This window comes from Vidua macroura, unplaced genomic scaffold (genome assembly GCF_024509145.1).
Source record: "Vidua macroura isolate BioBank_ID:100142 unplaced genomic scaffold, ASM2450914v1 whyUn_scaffold_180, whole genome shotgun sequence".
In the NCBI taxonomy this organism is placed as follows: Eukaryota; Metazoa; Chordata; class Aves; order Passeriformes; family Viduidae; genus Vidua; species Vidua macroura.
Genome location: NW_026530566.1, coordinates 1 through 20,277, shown reverse-complemented (window position 1 = coordinate 20,277; position 20,277 = coordinate 1). Strand labels below are relative to the sequence as shown.

The following is a 20,277-nucleotide window of genomic DNA, read 5'->3' as shown; positions in this document are numbered from 1 at the left end:
GGGTTTTTGGGGAGATTTTGGGGCAGATTCTGGGGTTTTTGGGGGGAGATTTTGGGGTTTTTTTGGGGGGGGATGTCCCCGTGTGTCCCCCCCGTGTCACACGCGTGGCTGAACGTGACCAGACGCGTCCCCCACCCCCACAATGAAGAATTCTCCTATTTTGGGTGGAAAAGCGGCGATTTTGGGTTCCTGAGGAAATTCCTGTCCTTTGACTCCTCTCCCGCGCCCCCACAATGAGGCAAGTCTGGCCAAGTTTGGGCAAAAAAAGGCGCCGGAGGGAAAAAAAAAAAGAATAAAACGGAGGAAAAAAGGAATAAAAGGAAAAAAAAATTGAAAAAAGTGAAAAAATTAAAAAAAGAGGTGAAAAAGGGAATAAAAGGGGGGAAAAAAAAGGAAAAAATGGAATAAAAAAGGGATTTAAAAAAGGGAAAAAAAGGAATAAAAAAAAAGGAAAAAATGTAAATAATGAAAAAAAAAGGAAAAATGGGGAAAAGGGGAAAATGGGGAAAAGGGTGAAAAAGGAAGAAAAAAAGGAAAAATAGAAAGGAATAAAAGAAAAAAAGGGAAAAAAGGAAATAAAAAAGGGAGGGGAAAAGGGACAAAAAGGAATAAAAACGGGGGAAAAAAAGGAAAAAATGGAAAAAAATGGGAAAAAAAGGGATAAAAAGGGGGAAAATGGGGGGAAAAGGGAGAAAAAAGAGGGGGGAAGGAAAAATAAAAAGGAATAAAATGGAATAAAAGGGGGGAAATGAATGAAAAAAAAAAAGGAATAAAAAAAGAAAAAATGGGGATTTTTTTTTTTTTTTTCCAGAGGGGTTTGGGATTGGGGGCTTTGGGGGGGATTTATGGGGTTCTCCGGGGGGTTATGGGGTCTGTAGGGGATCTATGGGGTCTATAGGGAATTTATGGAGTCTATAGGGGGTTATGGGGGTGTTTTGGGGTTTATAGGGGGCTGTGGGGTTTATAGGGGATCTATGGGGGTCTATGGGGTCTATGGGGGCGCTATGGGGTCTATGAGGGTTTATGGGGGGTTATGGGGTCTATGGGATCTATAGGGGTCTATGGAGGATCTAGGGGGTCTGTGGGGCACTGGGGGGTGTTTATGGGGTCTATGGGATCTATGGGGTCTATAGGGTGTTTATGGGGTCTGTGGGGTCTATACGGGGTCTGTGGGGCACTGGGGGGTGTTTATGGGGTCTATGGGATCTATAGGGTCTATAGGGTGTTTATGGGGTCTGTGGGGTCTATACGGGGTCTGTGGGGCACTGGGGGGTGTTTATGGGATCTATGGGGCCTCTGGGGGGTCTATGGGGTGTGTAGGGTGTTTATGGGGTCTATGGGGTCTATATGGGGTCTGTAGGGTGTTTATGGGGTCTATGGGGTCTATACGGGGTCTGTGGGGCACTGGGGCAGACCCCTGACCCCAAAGGGAGGTCGGGACACCCCCAGTTCCCCTCCCCCCAGCCCTGTGTCCCCGGTGTCACCGCGGATGCCACCGCGGCTGCCACCGCGTCACCCCGCAGGAAGGGGCCCTGGCGTCACCCCGGGGTGACAGCGTGGGGGGGGGGACACAGGGGACACTGGGGGGGGACACAAAGGTCACAGGGGTCACAGGGGACATGGGGGGGGACATGGGGGGGTCACTGGGGACATGGGGGGGACACAGGGGACATGGGGGGACACAAAGGTCACAGGGGTCACAGGGGACAGAGGGGGACATGGGGGGGGTCACTGGGGACATGGGGGGGGGCTGGCATCACCCCGGGGTGACAGCGGGGGTGGGGGGGGGGACACCCAGGGGACATTGAGGGGACACGGGGGGACACGAAAAGGGACATGGGGGGGCACAAAGGTCACAGGAGACGTGGGGGGCACAGGGGGCAGAGGGGGACATGGGGGCGTCACAGGGGTCACAGGGGACATGGGGGGGGGTCCTGGCGTCACCCTGGGGTGACAGCGGGGGTGGGGGGGACACCCAGGGGACACTGGGGGGGGGGACAAAGGTCGCAGGGATCATGGGGGGGACACCCAGGGGACACTGGGGGGACATGGGGGGGGGGTCACAGGGGACACGGAAAGGGACACGGGGGGGGGGACACGGGGGTCACAGAGGGGTCACGGGTGACACCCGGGGGGGGTCACAGAGGGGTCATGGGAAGGGACACGGGACACGCGCGGTGACGTCATGGGGGGACACCAGTGGAAATCCCCCCCCCTCCCTTTGTCCCCCCCGCCCCCGCCCCGCCCTTTAAAGGCGCCGTCGGGGCCGGAGGCGGCTCCAGAGACGGGACCGGGACCGGGACCGGGACATCGGGAACGGAACCGGGAACGGGATCAGAACCCGGATATCGGGACCGGGACATCGGGAACGGAACCGGGACCGGGACATCGGGAACGGAACCGGGAACGGGATCAGAACCGGGACATCGGGACCGGGACATCGGGAACGGGATCAGAACCGGGACATCGGGAACGGAACCGGGAACGGGATCAGAACCGGGACATCGGGACCGGGACATCGGGAACGAAACCGGGAACGGGATCAGAACCGGGACATCGGGAACGGGATCAGAACCGGGACATCGGGACCGGGACACAGGGACAGGGACCGGGACATCGGGAACGGGACATCGGGAACGGGATCAGAACCGGGACATCGGGACCGGGACATCGGGAACGGGACCGGGACATCGGGAACGGAACCGGGAACGGGATCAGAACCGGGACATCGGAAACGGGATCAGAACCGGGACATCGGGACCGGGACACAGGGACAGGGACCGGGACATCGGGAACGGGACATCGGGAACGGGATCAGAACCGGGACATTGGGAACCGGAGCGGGACTGGGACATCGGGAACGGGAACGGGAACAGGACATCGGGACCAGGATTGGGACACAGGGACAGGGACCTGGACATCGGGAACGGGATCAGAACCGGGATCAGAACCGGGATCAGAACCGGGACATCGGAACCGGGATTAAAACACCAGGACCGGGACATCGGGACCGGGACCGGGATACTGGGAGCAAAACCGGATTCTGGGACAGCGGAACCGGGACCGAGAGCAGAGAGAGGTGAGGGGGCAGCGGGACTGGGACTGGGACCAGCATCAGGACTGGGACTGGGACTGGAATCACCACCAGGAGTGGGTTTAGGATCGGGACTGGGACTGGGACTGGGACCAGAACTGGAGATGGGACTGGAAACTGGGATTAGGATCAGGATTAAGACTGGGATGACACCAGGACTGGGTTTAGGACTGGGACTGGGACCGGGGGTGACACCAGGACCAGGATTAGGGTCAGGATTGGGACCGGGGGTGACACCAGCACTGGACCCACCCCTGGTGCCACCCCAAGTGTCACCTCGGTGTCCCCCAGACACCGGTGTCCCCTGAGAGGGGGAGGGGGCTGCCCCAGTGTCCCCAGTGTCCCCAGTGACCCCCACGTCCCTCCAGGATGCGGCTGACCCCGGTGGCCCTGGTGGCCCTGGTGGCCCTGGCGGGCTCAGGGACACCGGAACCGGCCCGGGTGGCCCAGCTGGTGACAGATTTTGGGCTGCGGCTGTTCCGGGCGGCGCTGGCAGCCCGAGGTGACACCAACGTCGTGTTCGCGCCCCTCGGGGCCACCTCGGTGCTGGTGGCCCTGCAGGTGGCCACGGCCGGGAGGGGCCGGCAGCAGCTGGAGGCGGCCACCGGTTTCAGCATCGACGGTGAGGGGGACGGGGGGACGTGGAGGGGACACTTCGGGGTCCTTGTCACCACCGGGGGGTGGGATCTGAGGTCATTGTCCCCATAGGGGTGGGATCTGAGGTCATTGTCCCCATAGGGGGTGGGGTTTGAGGTCATTGTCCCCACTGGGGACACCTCGAGGTCATTGTCCCCATAGGGGGTGGGATCTGTGGTCATTGTCCCCCTTGGGGTGGGATTTGAGGTCCCTGTCCCCACTGGGGGTGGGTTTTGAGGTCCCTGTCACCATTTGGGGACACCTCGAGGTCATTGTCCCCATTGGGGTGAGGTTTGAGGTCCCTGTCCCCGTTGGGGACACTTTGATGTCCCTGTCCCCATAGAGGGGGGGGTTTCAGGTCCCTGTCCCCACTGGGGACACCTCGAGGTCATTGTCCCCATAAGGGGGTGGGATCTGAGGTCATTGTCCCCCTTGGGGTGGGGTTTGAGGCCCCCATCCCCGTTGGGGACACTCTGACGTCCCTGTCCCCACGCGGGCAGCGCTGTCACCTTCCCCCAACCCCCTCCCCCACCCCCCACCCTGTCCCCGTCCCTTCCGTGACTCAGTTTCCCCGCAGGCCCGGGGGTCTCGGCCGAGCTGCGGGGGCTGCTCGGGGCGCTGCGGGGGCCCGGCCACGTGCTGGAGGTGGCCCAGGGGCTCTTCGTGGCCCGCGGGGTGGCCCTGAGGCGCGGCTTCGTGGCCCGGCTGGTGCGAGCCCTGGGGCCCCGCAGCCTCGCCCGCCTGGACCTCGCCAGTGGGGAGGGGGCGAGGAGGGTCCTCAACGCCTGGGCCCGGGAGCGGACCCGCGGTGAGACCCCCGGGACCCCTTCTGGGGAGGGGGCGGTGGGACCCCCGGGAGCCCTTTTTGGGGAGGGGGCGGTGGGTTTGGGACCCCCGGGACCCCTTTTTGGGGAGGGGGCGAGGGGTGCGGGACCCCCGGGACCCTTTTTTGGGGAGGGGTCGGTGGGTTTGGGACCCCTTTTTGGGGAGGGGGCGAGGGGTGCGGGACCCCGGGACCCCTTTTTGGGGAGGGGGCGGTGGGTTTGGGACCCCTTTTTGGGGAGGGGGCGAGGGGTGTGGGACCCCCGGGACCTTTTTTGGGGAGGGGGCGAGGGGTGCGGGACCCCCGGGACCCTTTTTAGGGGAGGGGTCGGTGGGTTTGGGACCCCCGGGATCCCTTTTTGGGGAGGGGGCGGTGGGACCCTTTTTTGGGGAGGGGGTGAGGGGTGCGGGACCCCCGGGATTTGGGGAGGGGGCCATGGGAACCTTTTTTGGGGAGGGGGCGAGGGGTGCGGGACCCCCGGGATCCCTTTTTGGGGAGGGGGCGGTGGGTGTGGGACCCCTTTTTTAGGATCAATGTGGTTTTTTGGGATCAATGGGATTTTTTTGGGTAATCAATGGGATTTTTCGGGACCAACGGGGTTTTTTTTGGGATCAATGGGATTTTTTTGGGTAATCAATGGGATTTTTGGGCAATCAATGCATTTTTTAGGATCAATGAGTTTTTTTGGGATCAATGCAGTTTTTGGGATCAGTGGGGTTTTTTGGGTAATCAATGCGGTTTTTTTAGGATCAATGGGATTTTTGGGGACCAACGGGGTTTTTTTTGGGATCAATGCGGTTTTTTTGGGATCAATGGGATTTTTGGGGTAATCAATGAGGTTTTTTTAGAATCAGTGGGATTTTTGGGTAATCAATGGGGTTTTTGGGTAATCAATGGGGTTTTTGGGATCAGTGGGTTTTTTTGGGTAATCAGTGGGGTTTTTTTAGGATCAATGTGGTTTTTTGGGATGAATGGGATTTTTTGGGTAATCAATGAGGTTTTTTGGGACCAACGGAATTTTTTAAGCAATCAATGGGACTTTTGGGCAATCAAGGCATTTTTTAGGATCATCGCGGGGGTTTTTTTGGGACCAACGGGATTTTTTGGGCAATCAATGGGATTTTTGGGCAATCAATGCATTTTTTAGGATCAATGGGGTTTTTTGGGATCAACGGGATTTTTTAGGCAATCAATGGGATTTTTGGGCAATCAACGCATTTTTAGGATCAATGGGGTTTTTTTGGGCCCAACGGGATTTTTTTTCGGGATCCGCACCCTCGGTGACGCCCCCTTGTCCCCGCAGGGTTGGTGGCCGGGCTGGTGGCCCCCGGGGCGGTGGCTCCCGGCGCTCGGCTGCTGGTGGCCAGCGCCGAGTTCTTCCGGGGCTCCTGGGGGGTCCCGTTCCCGGCGCGCGCCACCCGCGCCCGGCCCTTCGGCCGCGCCGACGGCACCGCGGGCGCCGTGCCCATGATGGCCCGGACCGGGCGCTTCCGCTGCGGTGAGCGCCGTGTCACCTGTGTCACCTGGGTGTCACCTAGGTCACCTGTCACCTGTGTTACCTGTTACCTGTGTCACCTGGGTGTCACCTGTGTGTCACCTAGGTCACCTGTGTCACCTGTGTGTTACCTGTGTCACCTGTGTGTCACCTGTGTGTCACCTAGGTCACCTGTCACCTGTGTCACCTGTGTCACCTGTGTCACCTGTGTCACCTGTGTCACCTGTGTCACCTGTGTTACCTGTCACCTGTGTTACCTGTCACCTGTGTTACCTGTCACCTGTGTCACTTGTCACCTGTGTTACCTGTCACCTGGGTCACCTGTCACCTGTGTCACCTGTGTTACCTGTGTTACCTGTCACCTGTGTGTCACCTGTGTGTCACCTGTGTGTCACCTAGGTCACCTGTGTCACCTGTGTCACCTGTGTGTCACCTGTGTCACCTGTGTGTCACCTGTGTTACCTGTGTCACCTGTGTCACCTGTGTCACTTGTCACCTGTGTTACCTGTGTTACCTGTCACCTGTGTCACCTGTCACCTGTGTCACCTGGGTCACCTGTGTGTTACCTGTGTGTTACCTGTGTGTCACCTGTGTGTCACCTGTCACCTGTGTCACTTGTCACCTGTGTTACCTGTGTCACCTGGGTCACCTGGGTCACCTGTGTCACCACCTCCGTGCAGGAGAGCATCTCCATCTGATGGCACCTGTCATCTGTGTGTCACCTGTGTCACCTGTGTCACCTGGGTCACCTGTGTTACCTGTGTTACCTGTGTGTCACCTGTGTAACCTCTCACCTGTGTCATCTGTGTGTCACCTGTGTCACCTCCTGTGTCACCTGGCACACCTGGGCACCGCCCAGCACATGGGGCACCTGTGTCACTTCCTGTCACCTGTGTCACCTCCTGTGTCACCTCATGTCATCTCTTGTGTCGCCCTGGATGCCACCCCCAATGTCCCCTCTGACCCCCCCCAGTGTCACCCCGGCTGTCCTTGTGTCACCCCGTGTCACCCTGGCTGTCCCCGTGTCACCCCGTGTCACCCTGGCTGCCACCCCCAATGTCCCCTTGGCTGTCCCCAGTGTCCCCTCTGACCCCCCCCCCCCCCAATGTCACCCCCAGGTGACTTCGAGACGCCGCAGGGGGTCCCGTTCACGGTGGCCGAGGTCCCCTACGCGGGGGGGGAGGTGGCCCTGCTGCTGGTGGCACCTGTGCAGCGCCACGTCCCCGCTGCCACCCTGCTGCCGCTGCTCGATGTCCCCAATGTCACCGGCTGGGTGGCACGGCTCCGCCCCGCCCCCCGCGTGCTCGTGCTGCCACGGTGAGAGAGCGGCGACAGCGGGGACAGCCAGGGGGACACTGGGGACAGCGGGGACAGCGGGGACAGCCAGGGGGACACTGGGGACATTGGGGACAGCGGGGACAGCCAGGGGGACAGCCAGGGGGACACTGGGGACATTGGGGACAGCGGGGACATTGGGGACATTGGGGACAGCGGGGACAGCGGGGACAGCGGGGACAGCGGGGACAGCCAGGGGGACACTGGGGACATTGGGGGGATTGGGGACATTGGGGACAGTGGGGACATTGGGGACATTGGGGGGACATTGGGGACATTGGGGGGACATTGGGGGGATTGGGGACATTGGGGACAGTGGGGACAGCCAGGGGAACATTGGGGACATTGGGGGGATTGGGGACACTGGGGACATTGAGGGGACATTGGGGACATTGAGGGGATTGGGGACATTGGGGACATTGGGGACAATGGGGACATTGGGGGGATTGGGGACAGCGGGGACATTGGGAACATTGGGAACATTTGGGACACTGGGGACATTGAGGGGAGATTGGGGACATTCGGGACAATGGGGACATTGGGGACATTGGGGGGATTGGGGACACTGGGGACATTGGGGGGACAATGGGGACACTGGGGACATTGGGGGGACAATGGGGACATTGGGGACATTGGGGACATTTGGGGACACTGGGGACGTTGGGGGGAATTGGGGACATTTGGAGACATTGGGAACATTTGGGGACATTTTGGGACATTGAGGACATTTGGGGACACTGGGGACAGTGGGGACATCGGGGACATTGGGGACATCCGGGAGATCATTGGGGACATTGGGAACATCTGGGGGATTGGGGACACTGGGGTTACTTGGTGTCACTTGCGTTCACCAGGGGTCACTTGGGGACACTTGGGGACACTTGGGGACACTGCCACCCCCTCAAGTGACCCCTTCTCCCCCCCCCCAGCTTCTCCCTGGAGACCTCCTGGGACCTCCGGGGTCCCCTCAAGGCCTTGGGGGTCCTCGACCTCTTCGACCCCGACAGCGCCGACTTCTCCCCCCTGTCAGGTAACGTCCCCAAATGTCCCCAAATGTCCCCAGATGTCCCCAAATGTCCCCAACATCCCTGCTGTCCCCAACGTACCCAGTCCCCAAATGTCCCCAAATGTCCCCAAACCCCTCAATCCCCTCAACGTCCCCAATGTCCCCATTAATGTCCCCGATGTCCCCAACCCCCAATGTCCCCAGTCTGCCCCAATGTCCCCAACATCCCCAATGATGTCCCCAATGTCCCCAATGATGTCCCCAATGTCCCCAAATGTCCCCAATGTCCCCAATGATGTCCCCAATGTCCCCAATGTCTTCCCAATGTCCTCCCAATGTCCCCAATGTCCCCAAATGTCCTCACTGAGGTCCCCAACGTCCCCATTAATGTCCCCAATGTCCCCAACCCCCAGTGTCCCCAATGTCCCCAGTTATGTCCCCAATGATGTCCCCAATGTCCCCAATGTCCCCAATGTCCCCAAATGTCCTCATTGAGGTCCCTAACGTCCCCAATGTCCCCCAAACCCCTCAAGGTCCCCAACGTCCCCATTAATGTCTCCATTAATGTCCCCAATGCCCCCAACCCCCAGTGTCCCCAATGTCCCCAAATGTCCCCAATGATGTCCCCGATGTCCCCAATGTCCCCTCAACATCCCCAAATGTCCTCATTGAGGTCCCCAACCTCCCCAACGTCCCCAATGTCCCCAATGTCCCAAATGTCCCCAACGTCCCCAATGTCCCCAATGTCCCCAATGTCCCAAATGTCCCCAATGATGTCCCCAATGTCCCCAAATGTCCTCATTGAGGTCCCCAACATCCCCAACGTCCCCAATGTCCCCAATGTCCCAAATGTCCCCAACGTCCCCAAATGTCCCCAATGTCCCCGATGTCCCCAATGTCCCAAATGTCCCCAATGTCCCCATTGATGTCCCCAACGTCCCCCAAATGTCCCCAATGTCCCCAACGTCCCCAAATGTCCCCAATGTCCCCAACATCCCCAATGTCCCCAATGTCCCCAACGTCCCCAGCGATGTCCCCGTGTCCCCTGCCCAGGTGAGGAGCGCCTGGTGCTGGGCCAGGTCCTGCAGAAGGTGCGGATGGAGGTGGCCGAAAACGGCACCGAGGCGGCCTCGGCCTCAGGTTTGGGGCATTTTGGGGCATTTTGGGGCATTTTGGGGCATTTTGGGGCATTTTGGGGCATTTTGGGCGTTTTGGGCGTTTTGGGGTTTTGGGATGTTTGAGGGGGTTGGGGGATTTTGGAGGGTTTGGGGAATCTTGAGGAGATTTGGGGCATTTTTGGCTTTTGGGATTTTTGGGGGGGTTTGGGGGATATTGGAGGGTTCGGATGGATTTGGGGTTTTGGGGGGATTTTGGGGGTTTGGGGGATTTCCGGGGGGGTTTGGGCGTTTTGGGGGATTTTGGAGGATTTGGATGGATTTGGGAGGTTTTGGGGAATTTGGGGTTTTGGGGGATTTTGGGGGGCTTTGTGGGATTTTGGGGAGTTTGGCGGTTTGGGGGTTTTTGGGGAGTTTGGGGGGATTTGGAGGATTTAGGGGTTTTGAGGGATTTGGGGGATTTGGGGGGGATTTTGGGGGTTAGAGGGGATTTTGGGGGGATTTTGGGGTTTTTTGGGGTCTCACTGATCCCCCCGTCCCGCAGCTGCCGTGGTTTATTCCCGCATGGCCCCCCCCGAAATCCTCTTGGATCGACCCTTCCTCTTCCTCATCCGGCACCACCCCACAGGTTTGGGGGGATTTGGGGGATTTTGGGGCATTTTGGGGGGTTTTTGAGGATTTTGGGGCATTTTGGGGGGTTTGGGGGATTTCGGGGGTTTGGGGGATTTTGAGTATTTGGGGGGATTTGGGGAAATTTGGGGGTGTTTTGGGGTCTTCAGGGGATTTGGGGGTTTTAGGGGATTTTGGGGGATTTGAGGAATTTTGGGGGTGTTTTGGGGTCTTCAGGGGATTTGGGGTTTTAGGGGATTTTGGGGGATTTGGGGAATTTTGGAGGATTTGGGGGATCTGGGGGTTTTGAGGATTTTGGGGGGATTTGATGGATTTGGGGATTTTGGGGGATTTAGGAGGATTTTCAGAGGATTTGAGGGGGATTTGGGGATTTTGGAGGTTTTGGGGGATTTGGGAGGATTTGGGGGATCGCGGAATTAGGGGGGTTTGGGGGGTTATGGAGGATTTTGGGGGTTTTGGAGGATTTGGGGATATTTTTGGGGTCTCTGCCCCAGAGATTTGGGTCTGGGGGTGCCCCTGACCCCTCTCTCCCCCCCCACAGGCGCCGTCCTCTTCGTGGGCAGGTGACGGATCCCTGAGCGCCCCTGGGGGGGCACCCAAAAACTGGGACACCCCGAAATTTGGGGACACCCCAAAATGGGAAGACCACAAAATGAGGACACTCCAAAACTGGGACACTCCGAAACGGGGACACCCCAAAACTGGAATAGCCCAAAATTGGGGACACCCCAAACCGGCGACACCCCAGACATTGAGGAGACCCCAAAATGGGGGCACCCCAAAATTGGAACACTCCGAAATTGCGACACTCCTAAATGGGGACACCCCGAAATGGGGACAACCCAAAATTGGGACAACCCAAAATGGGGGCACCCCAAAATTGGGGTCCCGGGGGGTCGGGGGGAGCTGTAATTTATTGGGGAGAGTTTAATATATTGGGGGGGTCACCCCAAAACCCGGCCGTGGGGTCAGTCTGTCCTGGGGCTGTGGTCACTCCTGTCCTGGCTCAGTGGTCACTCCTGTCCTGGCTCAGTGGTCACTCGTGTCCTGGGGCTGTGGTCACTCCTGTCCTGGGGCTGTGGTCACTCCTGTCCTGGCTCAGTGGTCACTCCTGTCCAGGGGCTGTGGTCACTCCTGTCCTGGCGCTGTGGTCACTCCTGCACTGGTGCTGTGGTCACTCCTGTCCTGGGTTTATGGTCACTCCTGTCCAGTGTCTGTGGTCACTCCTGCACTGGTGCTGTGGTCACTCCTGTCCAGTGTCTGTGGTCACTCCTGTCCAGTGTCTGTGGTCACTCCTGCACTGGTGCTGTGGTCACTCCTGTCCTGGCACTGTGGTCACTCCTGCACTGGGGCTGTGGTCACTCCTGTCCTGGGGCTGGGGTCACTCCTGTCCTGGGGCTGTGGTCACTCCTGTCCTGGGTTTATGGTCACTCCTGTCCAGGGGCTGTGGTCACTCCTGTCCTGGGGCTGTGGTCACTCGTGTCCAGTGTCTGTGGTCACTCCTGTCCTGGCACTGTGGTCACTCCTGTCCAGTGTCTGTGGTCACTCCTGCACTGGGTTTATGGTCACTCCTGTCCAGGGGCTGTGGTCACTCCTGTCCTGGGGCTGTGGTCACTCCTGTCCTGGCACTGTGGTCACTCCTGTCCTGGCACTGTGGTCACTCCTGTCCTGGCGCTGTGGTCACTCCTGTCCTGGGGCTGTGGTCACTCCTGTCCTGGCACTGTGGTCACTCCTGTCCTGGCACTGTGGTCACTCCTGTCCTGGCGCTGTGGTCACTCCTGTCCTGGGGCTGTGGTCACTCCTGTCCTGGGGCTGTGGTCACTCCTGTCCTGGGGCTGTGGTCACTCCTGTCCTGGGTTTATGGTCACTCCTGTCCCAGTGGTCACCTCCAACCCCAGGGCCCCAAATTCTCCTTTTTCCCCCCCAATTCCTCCCTCCGTTGCCATAGCAACGCCCCATAGCAACCGTTACCCAGCAGCGCCGCGTTGCCGAGGCAACCGCCCCGCCCCTCGGCGATAGACCACGCCCCTTCCCCGTTACCGCGGCAACCGCCCCCCTCTTGGCGGGAAGCGCACCTGGTTCCCTTGGCGACAAGCCACGCCTCCTCCCCGTTGCTATGGAAACCTCCCGCCCACTCCGCGGGTAAACCTCTCCCCCAGACCACGCCCATTTCCCCCGTAGCCATGGCGACACGCCGCGCCCCGGCGCATGCGCGGTGACGTCACACCCGGAAGCGGCGGGCCCGGCGCGGCGCTGCCGGAGGCGCGGAGCGGCCCCGTCCGACCCCCCCCGACCCCCGGGACCCCTCCGGGACCCCCTCCCGGAGCCCCCCCCGACCCCCCCCGGCCCCCGGCCCCGGCGTCCGCCGCGGCCCCTCCCCCGGGACACGGCGCCATGGTGAGCGGGGGGCGCGGCGGGGGCGGCAGTCACGTGGCCGGGGAGGGGCGGTCACGTGGGGCGGGAAAGGGGCGGGGTGGTCGTGACCTCGGTTGGTGTGACCTTTGACCTTTGACCTCGGGTTCCCACGGGGGTAGGGGGGGTGGGGGGCAAAGGGCCCCGAGCCCCTCCCGGCGTCCGTTCCCACGTGACGTCATCCCTCCCGTTACCACGTGACTCGGCAGGCCCCTCCCCCCACCGAGGGACCCCTCCCTTACCTGGGCCTAACCCCAAAATCCCCCCAAAATCCATTCCCAGACCCCAAATCCTCCCAAAATTCCCCAAAAATTCCCCCAAAATCCATTCCCAGACCCCAAATCCTCCCAAAATTCCCCAAAAATTCCCCCAAAATCCATTCCCAGACCCCAAATCCTCCCAAAAATCCCCCAAAATCCATTCCCAGACCCGAAATCCTCCCGAATTCCCCAAAAATCCATTCCCAGACCCCAAATCCTCCCAAAAATCCCCCAAAATCCATTCCCAGACCCCAAATCCTCCCGAATTCCCCCAAAATCCATTCCCAGACCCCAAATCCTCCCAAAATTCCCCAAAAATTCCCCCAAAATCCATTCCCAGACCCCAAATCCTCCCAAAAATCCCCCAAAATCCATTCCCAGACCCGAAATCCTCCCGAATTCCCCAAAAATCCATTCCCAGACCCCAAATCCTCCCAAAAATCCCCCAAAATCCATTCCCAGACCCCAAATCCTCCCGAATTCCCCCAAAATCCATTCCCAGACCCCAAATCCTCCCAAAATTCCCCCAAAATTCCCCAAAAATCCATTCCCAGACCCCAAATCCCCCCAAAATTCCCCAAAATCCATTCCCAGACCCCAAATCCCCCCCGAAAAACTCCCCCAAATCCCCCAAACCTCCCTAAAATCCCCCCCTTAATCGCCCCCGAAACTCCCAAAAATTCCCCCAAAGCCCCTCCCAGTCGCTCCCAGTCCCCCCCAGTGACCCCCCCAGCCCCCCCAGATGCGGTTCATGCTGCTGTTCAGCCGCCAAGGGAAACTGAGGCTGCAGAAGTGGTACCTGGCCACGGCCGACAAGGACAAGAAGAAGATGGTGCGGGAGCTGATGCAGGTGGTGCTGGCCAGGAAACCCAAAATGTGCAGTTTCCCTCGAGTGGAGGGACCTCAAGGTGGTCTACAAGAGGTAAAACCCCCCCCAAAAAAAAAATTCCAAAAAATGAGTTTTGGTCGCCGAAAAAAACCCAAAAAAGTTGGAGGAAATGCGGCCTCGTGTCCAAAAAAAAAAAAAAAATTTTATAACCCAAAAATGGCCGGGTTGACCGTGGTTGGGTTGACCATGATGGATTGACCATGATGGATTGACCATGGTTGGGTTGGCCATGGTTGGGTTGGCCATGGTTGGGTTGACCATGATGGGGTTGGCCATGGTTGGGTTGACCATGATGGGTTGACCATGGTTGGGTTGGCCATGATGGATTGACCATGGTTGGGTTGACCATGGTTGGGTTGGCCGTGGTTGGGTTGGCCATGGTTGGGTTGGCCGTGGTTGGGTTGACCATGGTTGGGTTGGCCGTGGTTGGGTTGACCATACTTGCGTTGACCACGGTAGGTTGACCATGATCGTGTTGACCACGGTTGGGTTAACCATGGTTGGGTTGACCATGGTTGGGTTGGCCACGGTTGGGTTGACCATGATGGGTTGACCTTCATGAGTTGGCCATGGTTGCGTTGACCATGATGCATTGACCATGGTTGGGTTGACTGTGGCTGGGTTGACCATACTTGTGTTGACCACGGTTGGGTTGACCATGATGGGTTGACCATATTTGGGTTGACCATGATAGGTTGACCATGATCGTGTTGACCATGGTTGGGTTGACCATGATATATTGACCATGATGGGTTGACCATGGTTGAATTGACCATATTTGGGTTGACCATGATAGGTTGACCATGATCGTGTTGACCATGGTTGGGTTGACCATGATATATTGACCATGATGGGTTGACCACAGTTGGGTTGACAATGATGGGTTGACCATGCTTGGGTTGATCACGATCGAGTTGACCATGATCGTGTTGACCATGGTTGGGTTAACCATGATGGGTCGACCACAGTTGGGTTGATCATGATGGGTTGACCATGGGTGGGTTGACCATGGTCAAAGTGACTGTATTGGGTTGACCATGATGAGTTGACCATGGTTGCATTGACCATGCTTGAGTTGACCATGCTTGGGTTGACCATGATGAGGTTGACCATGGTCGGGTTGACCATGATGGGTTGACTGTGGTTGGGTGCACCATGGTTGAGTTGATTGTGTTGGGTTGACCGTGATGGATTGATCATGGTTGGGTTGACCATGATGAGTCGATCATGGTTGGGTTGACCATGGTTGGCTTGACCATGACAGGTTGACCATGACGGGTTGACCATGATGAGTTGACCATCATTGGACTGACCATGACAGGCTGACCATGGTCAGTTGATTATGACTGCCTTGACCATGATTGGGTTGACCATGGTTGGGTTGATCTTCATGAATTGACCATGGTTGAGTTGACCATGGTTGGGTTGATCTTCATGGTTGACCATGGTTGGGTTGATCATGGTTGGTTTGATCATGGTTGAGTTGATCATCATGGGTTGACCATGGCTGGGTAGACCATGGCTGGGTTGATCTTCATGTGTTGACCATGGTTGGGTTGACCATGGTTGGGTTGATCTTCATGAGTTGACCATGGTTGGGTTGACCATGATGAGTTGACTGTGGTTGGGTTGACCACAATGGCTCAGCCGTGGTTGGCTTGACCATGATTGGGTTGACCATGGTTGGGTTGATCTTCATGGGTTGACCATGGTTGGGTTGATCTTCATGAGTTGACCATGGTTGGGTTGACCATGGTTGGGTTGACCATCGTTGGGTTCACCATGATGAGTTGACCGTGGTTGGGTTGACCACAATGGCTCGACCATGGTTGGCTTGACCGTGGTGACACCTGGGGTCTCCTTGGCCCTGGTGGGTTTTGGTGGCCGTGGGGACGTCCCCACCTCGACGTTGTCCCCCAGGTACGCCAGCCTCTACTTCTGCTGCGCCATCGAGGGCCAGGACAACGAGCTGATCACGCTGGAGCTCATCCACCGCTACGTGGAGCTGCTGGACAAGTACTTCGGCAGCGTGAGTGGGGACACGGCCCGGGGGACACCGCGGGGACAGCCCAGGGTCTTCAGGGGACACCTCGGGGGTCATTGGGGACATCCTGGGGTCACCAGGGACACCTTGGGGTCATCCTGGGGTCATCAGGGACACCTTGGGGTCACCAGAAACATCTCAAGGACATCAGGGACACCTCAGGGACGTCAGGAACATCCTGGGGTCTGCAGGGACACCTTGGGGACATCAGGGACACCTCAGGGACATCTCAGGGACACCTCAGGGTCACCAGAAACATCTCAAGGTCATCAGGGACACCCCAGAAGTTCTCCAGGAGCCCCTCAAGGCCACCTGGGCCACCCCAAAGTTCTCTAGGAAGAGCCCAAGGCCACCAGGGCCACCCTAAAGTTCTCCAGGAGCCCTTCAGGGCCATCAGGGCCACCAGAAGTCCCCTAGGACCACCAGGACCACCAGGACCACCCCAAAGTTCTCCAGAAGCCCCTCAAGGCCACCCCAGGGCCACCAGAAGTCCCCCAGGACCACCCCAAAGTTCTCTAGAAAGAGCCCAAGGCCACCTGGGCCACTCCAAAGTTCTCCAGGAGCCCCTCAAGGCCATCTGGGCCACCCCAAAGTTCTCCAGGAGCCCCTCAAGGCCATCTGGGCCACCCCAAAGTTCTCCAGGAAGCCCCCCAAGTGCCACCAGGAGCCACCCAACGTCCTTGATGGCCACTTCGGCCCCCGTGACCCGAGCGACCCCGAACTGGGGGTGTCCCCCGGGTGTCCCCAAGCGAGCGGTGACCTCCCGGGCAGGTGTGCGAGCTGGACATCATCTTCAACTTCGAGAAGGCCTACTTCATCCTGGACGAGTTCGTGATGGGCGGCGAGATCCAGGACACATCCAAGAAGAGCGTCCTCAAGGCCATCGAGCAGGCGGACCTGCTGCAGGAGGTGGGGACACCCCAAAAACCCCAAAAATCCAACGGGAGGGGTTGGGACACCCCAAAATCCATGGGGGACCTTGTAGGGCCATGGTGACCCCAAAAATCCATGGAGGTTCTTGTAGGGCCGTGGTGGCCCCAGAAATCCTTCATGGATCATCCGTGGGGTTGGGGGACCCCAAAATCCACGGGGAGCTGCTGCAGGAGGTGGGGACACCCCAAAAACCCCAAAAATCCAACGGGAAGGGTTGGGGACACCCCAAAATCCATGGGGGACCTTGTAGGGTTGTGGTGACCCCAAAAATCCATGGAGGTTCTTGTACGGTCATGGTGTCCCCAAAAATCCATGGAAGTTCTTGTAGGGCCATGGTGACCCCAAAAATCCATGGAGGTTCTTGTAGGGCCGTGGTGGCCCCAGAAATCCTTCATGGATCATCCGTGGGGTTGTGGTGACCCCAAAATCCACGGGGAGCTGCTGCAGGAGGTGGGGACACCCCAAAAACCCCCAAAAATCCAACGGGAGGGGTTGGGGGACCCCAAAAATCCATGGAGGTTCTTGTAGGGTTGTGGTGACCCCAAAAATCCTTCATGAACCATCCGTGGAGTCGTGGTGACCCCAAAATCCATGGGGAGGGGGACATGGACCCCCCAAACTGGGACGGACCCTCCCCAAACTGGTTTGAAGCCCCCCCAGACTGGTTTGGACCCCCCCCAATTGGGCCAGGCCCCCCCCAAACTGGGCCAGGCCCCCCCCCGTTTTGCTGCAGAGCTGGGGGGGGCCCTCGGGCGCTGCAGGGAAATGAGTCACAGCTGCAGTGTCACCTCCCCTGTCACCTCCCCTGTGTCACCTCCTCTGTCACCTCCCCTGTCACCTCCCCTGTCACCTCCCCTGTCACCTCCCCTGTGTCACCTCCCCTGTGTCACCTCCCCTGACACCTCCTGTGTCACCCCCCCTGTGTCACCCCCCCTGTGTCACCCCCCCGGATACATGCCAGCCCCCCCTGTGTCACCTCCCCTGTCACCTCCCCTGTGCCACCCCCGCCATCACCCGCCTGTGTCACCTCCCCTGTGTCACCCTGTCACCCCCTTGTGCCACCCCATTGTGTCACCCCCACTGTGTCACCTCCTGTGCCACCCCTCCTGTGTCACCTTCGGTGTCACCTTTGGTGTCACCCCCCGTGCCACCCCCTGTGCCATGCCTTGTGTCACCTTCGGTGTCACCCCCTGTGCCACCCCCTGTGTCACCCCCTGTGCCACCTTTGGTGTCAACCCCTGTGTCACACCCCGTGCCACCCCCACTGTGTCACCCCCTGTGTCACCCCCTGTGTCACCTTCTGTGTCACCTTCGGTGTCACCCCCTGTGTCACCTCCCCTCTGTCACCTCCCCTGTGTCACCGCCTGTGTCACCTTCGGTGTCACCCCCTGTGTCACCCCCCGTGCCACCCCCTGTGTCACCCCCCTGTGCCACCCCCCCAATGTCCCCAATGCCCCCCCCAGGATGTGACACCCCCCCCATTGTCCCCCAGTGTCCCCTCCCCTCCACGTGACGTCACCAGTGTCACCCCCCCATCACATGACACCCCCAGTGTCCCCAGATGTGTCCCCAAATGTCCCCCCCCCAAACCCCCCAGATTTTGGGGTTGTGTCCCTCCTTTTCCCCCCAAATTTTGGGGTTTGTGCCTCCCTTCCCCCCCCCCCAAAATTTGGGGGGTCGCTCCCCCCCTTTCCCCCCAAATTTTAGGACTTAGTCCCCCTTTACCCACCCAAATTTTGGGGTTCAGCCCCCCAAATTTTGACAGTGGATCCCCCCCCAGCACCCCCCAGATTTTGGGGCTTTGTCCCTCCAAATTTTGGGGTTCACTCCCCCCTTTTCCCCCAAAATTTGGGGTTCGCCCCCCCTTTTCCCCCCAAATTTTGGGGTTCACTCCCCCCTTCCCCCCCCAAATTTTAGGGTTCTGTCCCCCCTTTGTACCCCCAAATTTTAGGGTTGGCTCCCCCATTTTCCCCCAAAATTTTGGGGTTCACTCCCCCTTTCCCCCCCCAAATTTTGGGGTTCTCTCCCCTTCCCCCCCCCCCAAATTTAACCCCTTCTTTCCCCCCCCCCCCCCACAGGAGGACGAATCCCCCCGGAGCGTCCTGGAGGAAATGGGGCTGGCGTAGCCCCCCCCACCCCGAATTTTGGGGACCCCCCCCAAATTTTGGGGACCCCCCCAAATTTTGGGGACCCCCCCAGCCTGAAGAAGACCGAGGTGGGGGAGGGGAGACCCCCTATGCCCCCCCCAAATTGTAAATATATCTATAAGCGGGGGTTGGGGCTCATTTTGGGGGGGGGGGTCCCCAAATTTTTTTGGGGTGGGGTCTCTGCCTTCACCTCGATTTTGGGGACGGGAAGGGGCGGGGGGGGTCCCAATTTGGGGGTTCCCGCCCCCCCCCCCAAAATTTTTGGGGGAGATTCCATTGAAGGTGCCCCCCCCCCCCCGAATTATTTTAATTATTTTTTGGGGACCCCTCCCCAAATTTTTAGGGACCCTTGGGATCACGGCGCCCCCCCCCCAAAAAAAAAAAAATTTGGAATAAAATCTGTGGAGACTCGACCTGAACTTGGTGATTTTTTTGGGTTATTTTTATCTTTTTTGGGGGGTTATTTTGTCTTTTTTGGGGTTATTTTGTCTTTTTTTGGGGTTGTTTTTGCAACTTTTGGGGTTCTTTTTCCATTTTGGGGGGGTTTAATTTCCATTTTCTGCGCTTATTTTGCCCTTCTTTGGGGTTATTTTTTCTCTTTTTGGGGGGATTTTTCTTTTATTTGGTTTATTTTACCCCTTTTTGGGGTAATTTTTTCTCTTTTTGGGGTCATTCATTCTCTTTTTTGGGGGCATTTTTCCTTTATTTGGTTTCTTTTACCCTTTTTGTGGTGATTTTACCCTTTTTTGGGGTATTTTTTTCTCTTTTTGGGGTAATTTCTTCTCTTTTTGGGGGTATTTTGACCCCTTTTTGGGGCTGTTTTACCCCTGGGGGGTTCCAAAAATTTGCCCCCGGGGGGGAGGGGGGCAGGAGAAGCCCCGCCCCCCCAAAAAACGGGAGTAACTCGTACTAAAATAGTCGCTTTTATTCGTTAGCAAAATTAGTGATTGGGGGGTTATTTACAGGCAACCCCCCCGCGGGGAACTGGGACAGACTGGGAGGGAACTGGGAGAGACTGGGAAGGACTGGGAGGGACTGGGAAGGACTGGGGGGAACTGGGAGAGGTTAGGAGGGACTGGGATGGACTGGGAGGGAACTGGAGCTGGGACTGGGAGAGACTGGGGGAACTGGGAGGGACTGGGAGGGGGCTGGGGCTGAAACTGGGGGAACTGGGAGGGACTGGTAGAGACTGGGAAGGGCCTGGGGCTGGAACTGGGAGGGACTGGGGGGAACTGGGAGGGACTGGAGGGAACTGGGAGGGACTGGGAGGGACTGGGGGGGAGTGGGAGGGACTGGGAGGACTGGGGGGGAGTGGGAGGGACTGGGAGGGAACTTGGAGGGACTGGGAAGGACTGGAAGAGGTTAGGAGGGACTGGAAGGGACTGGGAGGAACTGGGTAGAACTGGGAGGAACTGGGAGGGACTGGGGGGAACTGGGAGGGACTGGGAGGGAACTGGG

The 20,277-nt window shown here is 58.5% G+C and overlaps 1 protein-coding gene and 1 long non-coding RNA gene across 2 annotated transcripts; one reads left to right on the top strand and one right to left on the bottom strand.

Annotated features, from left to right (window-relative positions):
- The first annotated feature begins 12,327 nt into the window (after positions 1–12,327).
- LOC128802769 (AP-1 complex subunit sigma-1A-like) lies at positions 12,328–19,232 on the top strand. Its single transcript, XM_053969329.1, is given in 6 exon segments — positions 12,328–12,531; positions 13,549–13,692; positions 13,694–13,728; positions 15,616–15,724; positions 16,511–16,648; positions 18,751–19,232. Coding segments are annotated over 6 exon segments (663 nt in total). The 5' UTR covers positions 12,328–12,342; the 3' UTR covers positions 18,799–19,232.
- A 497-nt stretch (positions 19,233–19,729) lies between these two features.
- LOC128802770 (uncharacterized) lies at positions 19,730–20,257 on the bottom strand. Its single transcript, XR_008435573.1, has 2 exons — positions 20,142–20,257; positions 19,730–20,041 (listed from the first exon to the last, which is right to left on the bottom strand). It is a non-coding gene; the product is annotated as an uncharacterized LOC128802770 (long non-coding RNA).
- Between the last annotated feature and the right edge of the window lie 20 nt (positions 20,258–20,277).